Source organism: Oncorhynchus gorbuscha, linkage group LG11 (genome assembly GCF_021184085.1).
Source record: "Oncorhynchus gorbuscha isolate QuinsamMale2020 ecotype Even-year linkage group LG11, OgorEven_v1.0, whole genome shotgun sequence".
In the NCBI taxonomy this organism is placed as follows: Eukaryota; Metazoa; Chordata; class Actinopteri; order Salmoniformes; family Salmonidae; genus Oncorhynchus; species Oncorhynchus gorbuscha.
In genome coordinates, this window is record NC_060183.1 from 34,739,406 (window position 1) to 34,753,473 (window position 14,068).

The following is a 14,068-nucleotide window of genomic DNA, read 5'->3' on the forward strand; positions in this document are numbered from 1 at the left end:
GAGTAGAATAAGGGTGCGGCTAAAAGCAATAAGAATTGGTCGTCTAGAACGTCTGGAACAGAGAGTAAAAGGAGGTTTCTGGGGGCGATAAAATAGCATCAAGGTATAATGTACAGACAAAGGTATGGTAGGATGTGAATACAGTGGAGGTAAACCTAGGTATTGAGTGATGAAGAGAGAGATATTGTCTCTAGAAACATAATTGAAACCAGGAGAAGTCATTGCATGTGTGGGTGGTGGAACTAATAGGTTGGATAAGGTATAGTGAGCAGGACTAGAGGCTCTACAGTGAAGTAAGCCAATAAACACTAACCAGAACAGCAATGGACAAGACATATTGACATTAAGGAGAGGCATGCTTAGTCGAGTGATCAAAAGGGTCCAGTGAGTGGAGAGGTTGCATGGGGGTCACTGCGATTTAGACAGCTAGCCAGGCCATCGGTAGCAAGCTAGCATAGGATGGAGGTCTGTTATTAGCCACCTCTTGCGTTCCGTCAGTAGATTAGTGGGGTTCCGTGTGGTAGAGGGGATTAATACAAATCACACACCAACAACAAAAATAAAAACAATAGATATAGTTATAGAGGCCCAAGAAGAAAACATAATAATAATAAAAATAAATAAATTGTCTGATTGTCTATTCAGATAGCAGCCGGTAAGACAGCTAACGGTTAGCAGGCCGCAGATGGGCGTTCAGGTAATGTCGTGACGGAGGAGTCAGCCGGATAACTCCTTCGGGTAGATAACGTCGGCAGTCCAGTCGTGAAGGCCCGGTGGGGCTCTGCGTAGGCAGTAAAACGGGTCCGGATAGGTGACTGCAGCCCAGGAGTGATTGATGGAACTCAGGAGGGATTGACGGAGCTGGCTAGCTCCGGAATAATTGATGTTTACTCCGGAATCGACGAAAGCCGATAGTCACACGGATATCAGCTAGCTAGCTGTGAGATCCAGGTATGAATGTCCAGAGAGCAGTTGAAATCCAGGGACATGGAGAGAAAAATTGGTCCGGTATGTTCCGTTCCGAGCCGCGCTGCGCCGTACAAAACTGGCGATAGATTTTCGAGCTAAAGGATAGCTGATGACCACAAACCGTGGTTAGCTGAATACTAACGATTTGCCAGGAAAGAAGCTAACTAGCTTCTGAACTAGCTTCTGATTAGCTTCTGGATTAGCTTCTGGGCTAGCTTCTGGCAAGCTCCTGGCTAGCTTCTGGCTAGTTTCTGGCTAGCTTCTTGGAGTTTCTGGCTAGCTTCTTGGAGGATTACAGATTTGAGGTAAATAATACTTTTTTATAAATATAAATTGGTGAGTCGGGTTGCAGGAGAGTGTTTTGAAGATGAGTTGATGGAAAATAAAAATAAAATGTATGTGAAAAAAGTTGTAAATATATATATATATATATACGGGACACGTCAAGACGAGGACAAAGAACGTCTGAACTGCTATGTCACAGAATATAGCCATATTTGATCAAATACCAAGTCCATATTGATGGGTTCTGAGTTCTAAACGTGAAAATATGAAGTATCCTTATCCATGACAGAGGGAGAGAGGCCAATGTAGAACGTTTACATTATGTCAGAATATGTTATTGTTATTTTAGACATCAGGGATATTATGGGGAGGAGTGAGGAATTTGGAGCTGAGGGCAGATGAAGTGAGGAAGAACCGATATCTCTAAGGTTCTGTCAAGCAACGAAGATGTATTGGCTGTTCAGATGTGTAGAAGGAGACTCAGCATAGGAGAAAGGGTTAAATAGCAGTACTTGTGCGAATATGTTTCTCGTCTGTTCTGCTGTCCAACCCTTTGGGTGAATAAACTTGATTTGAGCATTTATAGTTCCCCGTCAGTTCTTACCTAACAATATTATGTCAAGAACAGCTGAAATAAGCAACGAGAAATGACAGTTCATTACTTTAAGACATAAAGGTCAGTCAATCGGACAATTTCAAGAGCTTTGAAAGTTTCTTCAAGTCGCAAAAACCATCAACTGCTATGATAAAACTGTCTCTCATGAGGACCGCCACATGAAAGGAGGAGCCAGAGTTACCTCTGCTGCAGAGGATAAGTTCATTAGAGTTACCAGCCTCAGAAATTGCAGGCCAAATAAATGCTTCAGAGTTCAGGTAACAACATCAACTGTTCAGAGGAGACTGCGTGAATCAGGCCTTCATGGTCGAATTGCTGCAAATAAACCACTACTAAAGGACACCAATAAGAAGATAATTGCTTGGGCCAAGAAACACTAGCAATTGACATACGACCAGTGGAAATGTGAGATTTTTGGTTCCAACTACTGTGTCTCTGAGATGCAGAGTAGGTGAACGGATGATCTCTGCATGTGTGGTTCCCACCATGAAGCATAGAGGAGATGGTGTGATTGTGCTTTGCTGGTGGCACTGTCAGTGATATTATTTCGAATTCAAGGCACACTTAACCAGCATGGCTACCACAGCATTCTGCAGCAATATGCCATCCCATCTGATTTGTGCTTAGTTGGACTATCATTTGTTTTTCAACCGGACAATGACCCAAAACACCTCCAGGCTGGGTAAGGGCAATTTGACCAAGAAGGAGAGTGATGGAGTGCTACATCAGATGACTTGGCCTCCACAATCACCTGACCTCAACCTAATTGAGATGGTTTGGGATGAGTTGGACCGCAGAGTGAAGGAAAAGCAGCCAACAAGTCGCTCTGGATAAGAGCGTCTGCTAAATGACTTAAATGTAATGTAATGTAATGCTCAACATTTGTAGTCTGTTTGAAAAGCATTCCTCATGAAGCTGGTTGAGAGAATGCCAACATTGTGTAAAGCTGTCATCAGGCAAAGGGTGGCCACTTTGAAAAATCTAAAATGTTTTTGGTTTTAACACTTTTTTGTTTACTACATGATTCCATATGTGTTATTTCATAGATTGTGTTACTTAATTTCTACAATGTAGAAAATAGTACAAATAAAGGAAACCCCTTGAATGAGTAGTTATGTCCAAACTTTTGACTGGTACTGTACATGTAGTCCATGTATATGATGCCAGAAATATTATGACATGCCATAATCTTTTGGTCCAGACAGCCTCGGATACATGGTCTACACATATTGAAACAGAAGGGTGCTGTTTCGCTCGCTTGTATACTTTAAATGAGATTGATGCGTCTTTTTGTCGGAGGGCATCTCAGTCAATTAAATTATCAATATTTTATTTGGACAGACAAGGAGGTACGGTAGGGTGGGCCACGCCCCCCTAAGGCCCACCCATAACGCCGGCCCTGTAGAAACCACAAAGAAAACGCCAGAATACACACTAGACAACCACAATGGTGTTATTAAAATCACATGTTATTGTTGACATACACATATTTAACAGATGTTATTGCGGGTGTAGCGAAATGCTTGTGTTCCTAGCGCCAACAGTGCAGTAGTATCTAACAAAACAAAATATTGCAAAGTTGCTTAGGAGCCAGAAGCAGAGCTGCCATGTCTGTCCGCGCCATTTTAGTATTATTTTGCCACTGCATGTCGGATTTTGGCTGGGATTATTTGGGAGATCTTTTATTAATGTCCAGAATTTATCAAACGGCCAGTCTAAATTTAATAAACGGGCCGGATCTGGCCCGTGGGCCACCAGTTGAATAGCCCTGCCATACACACACCGTTCACATGCTTACCAACCAGATGTAATGATGAGTTCAATGTACAATGTCCTAGACTCAACCTAGCAAACACCACCTCTTCCTGATTAATCTGACCTTTAAATTGACCTTTCTTTGGAAAACATATAAATGCCGGCTCTTGGGCTCGCTGTCCCATGTCTTCTGCCACACATCTATCATAATGGCTCTAACCTTACATTTGACGTCACCTACCTGTGGCTATAAAGAAATAGGCTGAAGTTTGCTTACTGCTGTGTAATGTTAAATGCATCTCTATCATTAAAGACCAGGGTGGGATGATTTCTTTTTGTACATTTTCTCAATTGAAACAACGTTTTAAGTGAAATATTAGCTTTTGACTAAAGCCGAAAAAGACCGGAAATTCAAAAGCAAAATTTGACCTATGCACTAACAAGGCTTTTCAGCATAAACAGCTTGACGACAATACTAAAAACAAAATATGTACTCACATTGGATGTGTTGATTAGGATTCAAACCTTCTCTCATTTATTATACAGTGCATTTGGAAAGTATTCAGACCCCTTTTTCTAAATTTAGTTACATTACAGCCTTATTCTAAAATGGATTGAATAAAAATGTCAATCTACACGAAATACCCCATAATGACAAAGCAAAAACAGGTTTTTATCAATACCGTATTTAGCTAAGTATTCAGACCCTTTGCTATGAGACTTGAAATTGAGCTCAGGTGCATCCTGTTTCCATCGATCATCCAGGAGATATTTCTACAACTTGATTGTTGATTGGAGTCCACCTGTTTTAAATTCAATTGATTGGACATGATTTGGAAAGGCGCTCGCCTGTCTATATAAAGTCCCAAAGTGGACAGTGCATGTCAGAGCTAGACAGAGCCCCTCCTCAGTAAAAGGCACATGACAGCCTGCTTGGAGTTATCCAAAAGGCACCTAAAGGACTCAGACCATGAGAAACAAGATTATCTGGTCTGATGACACCAAGATTGAACACTTTGGCTTGAATGACAAGTGTCATGTCTGTAGGAAACCTAGCACCATCCCAACAGTGAAGGTGGTGGCAGCATCATGCTGTGGGTATGTTTTTTATTGATTTTTTATTTAAATTTTAGCCCCTTTTTCTCCCCACTTTCGTAGTATCAAATTGTTAGTAGTTACTATTTTGTCTCATTGCTACAACTCCCGTACGGGCTCGGGAGAGACGAAGGTCGAAAGCCATGCGTCCTCCGAAACACAACCCAACCAAGCCGCGCTGCTTCTTAACACAGTGCGCATCCAACCCGGAAGCCAGCCGCACCAATGTAAACACCGTGCACCTGGCGACCTGGTTAGCGTGCACTGCACCCGGCCGGCCACAGGAGTCGCTAGTGCGCGATGAGACAAGGATATCCCTACCGGCCAAACCCTCCCTAACCCAGACAACGCTAGGTCAATTGTGCGTTGCCCCATGGACCTCCCGGCCGCGGCCGGCTGCGACAGAGCCTGGGCTCGAACCCAGAGTCTCTGGTGGCACAGCCCTAGACCACTGCGCCACCCGGGAGGCCCATGGGGATGTTTTTCAGCGGCAGGGACTGGGAGTGTAGTCAGGATCGAGGGGAAGATGAACAGAGCAAAGTACAGAGAGATCCTCGATGAAAATCTGCTCCATATGCTCAACATATGTAGACTGTTGGAAAAGGATTCCTCATGAAGCTGGTTGAAAGAACGCCAAGTGTGTAAAGCTATCATCAAGGCAAAGAATGGCTACTTTGAAGAATATAAAATTTATTTTGATTTGCTTACTACATGTGTTATTTCATAGCTTTGATCTATTCACTATTATTATACAATGTAAAAATAAAGGAAAACCCTTGAATGAGTAGGTATGTCAACTTTTAACTGGTACTCTATTCGTAGTCCATGCTGTCTGGCCAGAAAGAGTATGTCATGCCATACTCTTTTGGTCCAGACAGCCGTAGATACATGTTCTAAGGCTGTTTCAGTGGCAGGGACTGGGAGAGTAGTCAAGATCGAGGGAAAGATGAACGGCGCAAAGTACAGAGATCCTTGATGATAATCTGCTCCAGAGCGCTCAGGATCTCAGACTGGGGCGAACGTTCACCTTCTAACAGGACAATGACCCTAAGCACACAGCCAAGACAATGCAGGAGTGGCTTCAGAACAAGTCTCTGATTGTCCTTGAGTGGCCCGGACTTGAACCCGATTGAACATTTCTGGAGAGACCTGAAAATAGCTCTGCAGTGACACTCCCCATCCAACCTGACCGAGCTTGAGATGATCTGCCGAGAATAGGAGAAACTCCCGAAATATAGCTGTGCCAAGCTTGTAGCGTCATACCCAAGGCTGTAATCGCTGCTAAAGGTGCTTAAAAAATGAGTAAAACATCTGAATACAAAAAAAAGTTTACGGCTGTAACGTAACGAGATCTGTAAAAAAATCAAGAGGTCTGAATATATATATATATATATATATATATATATATATATATATATATATATATATATATATATATAGCCATTTAGCAGGTCTGAATACTTTCCGAATTCACTGTATAAGTTAAATTATATAATAATCAATGAGTGTAAATCATTTTTAAAAATGATGACAGATTGACGCTTTAATATCAGACGCTTTAATATCAGAACCACTGGAAAACGTGTGGCGAGACCACATTTGCCCATTACTTCTCACCACTTTCAAAGAAAGCATCAGCACTGACCGGGCCAGTACTCTGCACATTTTTGCATTCCAGTTCAACATTTACCTGATCTGTCAGTCTACCATTGAAAACTACATGTACAAAAGTTGTGCCATTTGTATTTGAGCAATATAATTGGATGTTCATTCAAGCACCAATACGTTCCCGCAAGTAACAACTTCTAGATCACTTGAGCATCACAGAAATTGAATTACGTTAACACAGCACGCGCTAGCTGTCCTGAGTAAAAAGAAGCGCCCATCAATCTCGCTGAGTTTATTTATTTTAGGGAAACTGATTTACAAGAGTAAACCTTCAATAGTGAACATACTGGCAATATGCTGGCTACTGTTGATAGTCTACAAAAAAGCTACAAAAAAACACTTCAGCATTTCTCTTGTCTAGCCTACTGTAGCCAGGTCTTTTGGAATGAAGTTCTCTTTAAAGGGGCATCGTCCTATTTTGAGATGTGAAAGAACTGTTCTCAAAATGACATTTTAGAAACAAAAATTAATGCAATTAATAAACTCAGCAAAAAAATCCCTTTTTCAGGACCATGTCTTTCAATGATAATTCGGAAAAATCCAAATTACTTCACTGATCTTCATTGTAAAGGGTTTAAACACTGTTTCCCATGCTAGCTCAATGAACCATAAAAACTAAATAAACATGCACCTGTGGAACGGTCGTTAAGACACTAACAGCTTACAGACGGTTGGCAATTAAGGTCACAGTTATGAAAATTCAGGACACTAAAGAGGCCTTTCTACTGACTTTGACAAACACCAAAAGAAAATGCCCAGGGTCCCTGCTCATCTGCGCGAGCGTGCCTTAGGCATGCAGCAAGGAGGCATGAGGACTGCAGTACTGCAGAGATTGCAATAAATTGCAATGTCCATACTGTGAGACGCCTAAGAGAGCGCTACAGAGATGGATGTCATAAGGTGAATGCACCAATTTGTAAGTCTCTCTGGATAAGAGCGTCTGCTAAATGACTTAAATGTTAATGTGTTAAATGATCGTCCTCACAGTAGCAGACCACGTGTAACAACACCTGCTCTTCGGTACATCACACCTGAGGGACAGGTACAAGATGGCAACAACAACTGCCCAAGATACACCAGGAACACACAATCCCTCCATCAGTGCTCAGACTGTCCTCAATAGGCTGAGAAAGGCTAGACTGAGGGCTTGTAGGCATGTTGAAAGGCAGGTCTTCACCAGAAACGATGTTGACTATGGGCACAAACCCACCATTGCTGGACCAGACAGGACTGGCAAAAAGTGCTCTTCACTGACGAGTTGGGGTTTTGTCTCACCAGGGGTGATGGTTGGATTTGTATTTATCATTGAAGGAATGAGCGTTACACTGAGGCCTGTATTTGGAGGTTGAGCGTCCATCATGGTCTGGGGCAGTGTGTCACAGCATCATCGGACTGAGCTTGTTGTCATTGCAGGCAATCTCAACGCTGTGCATTAAAGGGAAGACATCCTCCTCCCTCATGTGGTACCCTTCCTGCAGGCCCATCCTGACGTGACCCTCCAGCATGACAATGCCACCAGCCATACTGCTAATTACGTGTGTGATTTCCTGCAAGACAGGGATGTCAGTGTTCTGCCATGGCCATCGAAGAGCCCGGATCTCAATCCCATTTAACATGTCTGGTACCGTTTGAATAGGAGGGTGAGGGCTAGGGCCATTCCCCCAAGAAATGTCTGTGAACTTGCAGGTGCCTTGGTGGAAGAGTGAGGTAACATCCCACAGAAAGAACTGGCAAATCTGGTGTAGTCCATGAGGAGGAGATACACTGCAGTACTTAATGCAGCTGTTGGCCAAACCAGATACGGACTGACTTTTGATTTTGACCCCTACCCCCTTTGTTCAGGGACACATTATCCATTTCTGTTAGTCACATATCCGTGGAACTTGTTCAGTTCATGTCTCAGTTGTTGAATCTTATGTTCATAAAAATACACACGTAAAGTTTGCTGAAAATAAACGCAGTTGACAGGGAGAGGATGTTTCTTAAACAGCTTCATAATAACCAAAGGTGATGGCAGGTAGGCTAGCGGTTAGTGTTGGGCAAGTTGTTCGAATTCATGAGCCGACAAGGTGAAAAATCTGCCAATGTACCCTTGACCAAGGCACTTAACCCTCATTGCTTCCTTACAAGCCCTTAACCAACAATGCAGTTCAAGAAATAGAGTTATGAAAATATTTACTAAATAAACTTAAGTAAAATAACGCAATATAGAGTACAAGGGGTGTTGGTACTGAGTCAATGTGTGGGGGTGTAGGTTAGTTGAAGTAATTTGTACATGTAGGTAGGCGTAAAGTGACTATGCATAAATAAATAGTCTGGGTGGCCATTTTGATGAATAGTTCAGCAGTCTTATGGCTTGGGGGTAAAAGCTGTTTAAGGAGCCTTTTGGACCAAGACTTGGTGCCCCGGTATCGCATGCCGTGCGGTAGCAGAGAGAACAGTCTATGACTTGGGTGTCCTGGATGGCAGGAAGCTTGGCCCCAGTGATGTACTGAGCCGTATGCACTACCCTCTGTAGCGCCTTACGATTGGATGCTGAGCAGTTGCCCTACTAAGCGGTGATGCAACCGGTCAGGATGCTCTCGATGGTGCAGCTGTAGAACTTTGAGGATCTGAGGACCCATGCCAAATCTTTTCAGTCTCCTGAGGGGTAAAGGTGTTATCGTGCCCTCTTCACAACTGTCTTGGTGTGTTTTGGACCATGATTGTTTGTTGGTGATGTGGACACCAAGGAACTTGAAACTCTAGACCCGCTCCACTACAGCCCGTCAATGTTAATGAGGGCCTGTTCATAATCTGTCAACTACCTTGGCCATTTCCAATCTGAGTAGGCTTCTGTGTTAGGCTACGTCAAATATAGGGTTAAGGAGCGGTTTTGCGGCCATACACTGAACAAAAATCATAATTTCATGAGCTTTAGTAAAAGATCCCTAAAATGTTCTATATGCACAAAAGTCTTATTTCTCTCACATTTTGTGCACAATTTTTTTAGTGATTATTCTGTTAGTGATTATTTCTCCTTTGCCAAAATAATCAATTTACCTGACAGGTGTGCCATATCAAGAAGCTGCATGATCATTACACAGGTGCACATTGTGCTGGGGACAATAAAAGGCCACTCTAAAATGTGCAGTTTTGTCACACAACGCAACAGATGTCTCAAGGTTTGAGAGGGCAAATTGGCATTCTGACCTCAGTAATGTCCACCAGAGCTGTTGCCAGAGAATTGAATGTTCATTTCCCTACAATAAGCTGCCCTCCAATGTCGTTTTATAAAATTTGGCAGTACATCCAACCGGCCTCACAACCGCAGACCACGTGTATGGCAAAGTGTGAGGGGGTAGTTTGCTGATGTCAACATTGTGAACAGAGTGCCCCATGGTGGCAGTGGTGTTATGGTATGGAAAGGCAAAAGCTATGGACAATGAACACAATTTAATTTTAGCAATGGCAATTTGAATGGACCTCATGTTTCAGCATGATAATGCAAGGCCCAATGTCACAAGGATCTGTACACAATTCCTGGAAACCGAACATTTCCCAGTTCTTCAATGGCCTGTGTACTCACAAGACATGTCACCCATTGAGCATGTTTGTGATGCTCTGGATCGACGTGTACTACAGCGTGTTCCAGTTCCAGCCAATATCCAGCAACTTCCCACGGCCATTGATGAGGAGTGGGACAACATTTCACAGGCCACAATCAACAGCGAAAGTATTCGGCCCCTTTGAACTTTGCAACCTTTTGCCACATTTCAGGCTTCAAACATAAAGATATAAAACTGTATTTTTTGTGAAGAATCAACAACAAGTGGGACACAATCATAAAGTGGAACAACATTTATTGGATATTTCAAACTTTTTTAACAAATCAAAAACTGAAAAATTGGTCGTGCAAAATTATTAGTTCTGCAAATGTTTCAATTCTTCAGCCATTCCTGGACCTGTGACCAAAAATTAGCTACATATGGACAATGCCAAAATAAATGATCTGATGACTCTGCCTCCTCACAGCAGAATCTGCAGAGCTGGGAAGATTGTATCCCACATATATATAACATTCTATTGGTTGCAAAAAAAAGTATAGTTATTTAAATTGAAAAATGTGAAGTTTTGAAACCGGTATTGTTTTGCATATCAATTCATAAACCATGTGCCATGGAATGGGTACATCGCAAATCTCTTCCCAACTATTTTGCAATTTATATGGCACAGCTGTCAGTTTTTGGTATTTGAATGAAATTGGTATGTTTTTATTTATCACACTTTTCATTAACCTTTTATGTTCTTTAATACAGGGCCGACATATAAGTTCCTTACTTTTTTCCCCTTCTACTTGCCTCTTCCATTTTTGTGATGATGCTGCAATCAATTGGTTGTAATTTTGGGTAGAGCAGACATTTCAAAATGTCTGTGTGACATAACTCCACCAGTCCTATTTATGATTCCCCAAAATTATACCTTTTTTAAAAATTTCTTCGATTTTTTTTTTTTTAAATCATTTAGTATATTTGAGTTTAACCACAATATTTGTGATATTATTTGGTCTGTCTTTTCAGGTGGATTAAAATGAAATTGCAACCAACTTTCTAAGGATTGTTTAAAAAATAATGATATTTTGGAGATAATTTCCTTTTCAAACAACCGAAAGTGAACAGGTGTAATCTGAATAAAGAGAAAAATGCCCTCTTGAACATAGCATGAGACATTCTTATCAATTTACTAGAGAACCAGTTTGGACTGAAGCCTTTAGTGAGAGGTCTAATGGTTTAATATTTAATAATTTCTGCCCTCCGAATTCACATTCGTTATTTAAATAGGCCTTTCAATTTTGTCTGGCTCGCCGTTCCAAATACAATTGAATATTTTTTGTTCATATAATTTAAAAAGCAGGTCACTAAGGTGTAGGGAAAACCATAAGCAAATAGGTCAACTGTGATATGACTAAAGAGTTAATTGTGTAGTGCTAATATTTAGTCTAACTTGCCGATATAGAATATTATGTTTTTATCTTGAGGTGCTCTACATAACTTTGTTCAGTCCGCCAATACCTTTCTCAGTCCCGCCTCCTCCTCTCTCTCCTCTCACATGATGAATGTTAGGTGATTGGTGATTGGCTTACCTCCAGTACTTTGCCTGTGATAAACTGCTGGCATGCCTCGCACTGGACCCCAAAATGGATCTGGTAGTCCTTCTCACAATAGGGTGCGCCATCCCTGAGCAAAGAGATAGGAGAATACAGAAAGACTGCATTAGAATAGGATAAAATAGAATAGTATATTTCACTGTGTCTGCAAGTATGTTGTGTGTATAAAATAATAGAATAGTGGGTTTTACTTTGTTTGCAAGTACACTGTGTATTTCATTATGTGTGTAAGCATTTCATGTGTATAATAGCTGTTAGACTTACTTGCTGATGTACTCCCCAGTGAGGACTTTTTTACAGGCCGTACACTTAAAGCAGCCCAGGTGCCACTGTCTCTCCAGTGCTAAGAGAGCCTGACCATTCTTAATGTCTCTACCACAGCCCGTACAGCCTGTAAAACACACACACACAAACAATAGTTTCCATCTATTCAAAACCTATACGCTAGATGGTGGCAGAGGGTCAACAGCCATGGCTTATTAATGGGTGCTTCAATCTTCCGTTAAGGTATATTTAAGTTATAATGCTGAGAAGCCTGTGTTTGTTGGATATATTGGCACCAAAGCCCATCTCATTCCTTGTAAAAACAGATGAGAACGGTCTAAGGTGTGTTGTTCATAGCCTGTTTGTGTTATTTCTAAGTTCACTTGTAATTAGGCTACTGGAAAACAATATTATAACAATGACTTCGTCTCGGGCCTAACACCCGTGCCAATATATCCAATAAACACCGGCTTCTCGGGCATTATTGGGCATTATCACTTAATTACCAAAAGCTTATCCAGGCGATCTACAAAGAAATAAATCACTTCTTCCTAAGCTCCCAGTCATGTCATAGGATCCCAGTGTCATCTCTGTATATATCAATGATGTTGCTCTTGCTGCGGGCGATTCCCTGATCCACCTCTACGCAGACGACACCATTGTATACACTTTCGGCCCGTCATTGGACACTGTGCTATCTAACCTCCAATCGAGCTTCAATGCCATACAACACTCCTTCCGTGGCCTCCAACTGCTCTTAAACGCTAGTAAAATCAAATGCATGCTTTTCAACCGATCGCTGCCTGCACCCGCATGCCCGACTAGCATCACCACACTGGATGGCTCCGACCTTGAATATGTGGACACCTATAAGTACTTAGGTGTCTGGCTAGACTGCAAACTCTCCTTCCAGACCCATATCAAACATCTCCAATCGAAAATCAAATCAAGAATCGGCTTTCTATTCCGCAACAAAGCCTCCTTCACTCACGCTGCCAAGCTTACCCTAGTAAAACTGACTATCCTACCGATCCTCGACTTCGGCGACGTCATCTACAAAATTGCTTCCAACACTCTACTCAGCAAACTGGATGCAGTTTATCACAGTGCCATCCGTTTTGTCACTAAAGCACCTTATACTACCCACCACTGCGACTTGTATGCTCTAGTCGGCTGGCCTTCGCTACATATTCGTCGCCAGACCCACTGGCTTCAGGTCATCTACAAGGCCATGCTAGGCAAAGCTCCGCCTTATCTCAGCTCACTGGTCACGATGGCAACACCCATCCGTAGCACGCGCTCCAGCAGGTGTATCTCATTGATCATCCCTAAAGCCAACACCTCATTCGGCCGCCTTTCGTTCCAGTACTCTGCTGCCTGTGACTGGAACGAATTGCAAAAATCGCTGAAGTTGGAGACTTTTATTTCCCTCACCAACTTCAAACATCAGCTAGCTCAGCAGCTAACTGATCGCTGCAGCTGTACATAATCTATTGGTAAATAGCACACCCATTTTCACCTACCTCATCCCCACAGTTTTTATTTATTTACTTTTCTGCTCTTTTGCACACCAATATCTCTACCTGTACATGATCATTTATCACTCCATTGTTAATCTGCAATATTGTAATTATTCGCCTACCTCCTCATGCCTTTTGCACACATTGTATATAGACTCCCCTTTTTTTCTCTGTGTTATTGACTTGTTAATTGTTTACTCCATGTGTAACTCTGATGTCTGTTCACACTGCTATGCTTTATCTTGGCCAGGTCTCAGTTGCAAATGAGAACCTGTTCTCAACTAGCCTACCTGGTTAAATAAAGGTGAAATAAAAAAATAATAAAATAAAATCCCATGACACACAGAGTATAAAGAGCTTGAAATGATGACATGAGGAGAATCAGCACCCTTATTTATGGAAACCCCTGTATATAAGCTAACTGGCAACACAGAGAGAAACCAGGGTCGTGTTCATTTGACACCTAACAGAAGAAAACAAACAAACAGGAAATCACTGCCTGGACTTGGTACACTCAGCTCTTTTTAAAGTTTCAATGCAGCCTTTTTTAATCTCAATATCAAATCATTGCTGTGTAACAATTCGCTTTATGCATGCCCACTAGCCTATGTATTTCGGCAAAACTTACAGCTAGCCCTTGATTACCAGTATTGCGCACTCATCATCTTTGATACAATAGCAGGCTAGCAGGGAAAGCATAAATTGTCAGCCAAACAAATCTTATATTTTTATTAGTACCGTTTGTTATAT

At 41.9% G+C, this 14,068-nt stretch overlaps 1 protein-coding gene across 10 annotated transcripts in view; it reads right to left on the reverse strand.

The window, feature by feature from the left end:
* Window positions 1-14,068, reverse strand: part of LOC124048543 (actin-binding LIM protein 1-like) — a 155,707-nt gene that overhangs the window by 56,499 nt on the left and 85,140 nt on the right. For all 10 annotated transcript variants that reach the window (XM_046369430.1, XM_046369435.1, XM_046369426.1 and 7 more), the window contains exons 5-6: window positions 11,799-11,925; window positions 11,511-11,604 (exon numbers count right to left, since the gene is read on the reverse strand). In XM_046369430.1, the coding sequence (XP_046225386.1) occupies window positions 11,511-11,604; window positions 11,799-11,925 (221 nt within the window). The remainder of the gene's footprint in view (window positions 1-11,510; window positions 11,605-11,798; window positions 11,926-14,068) is intronic.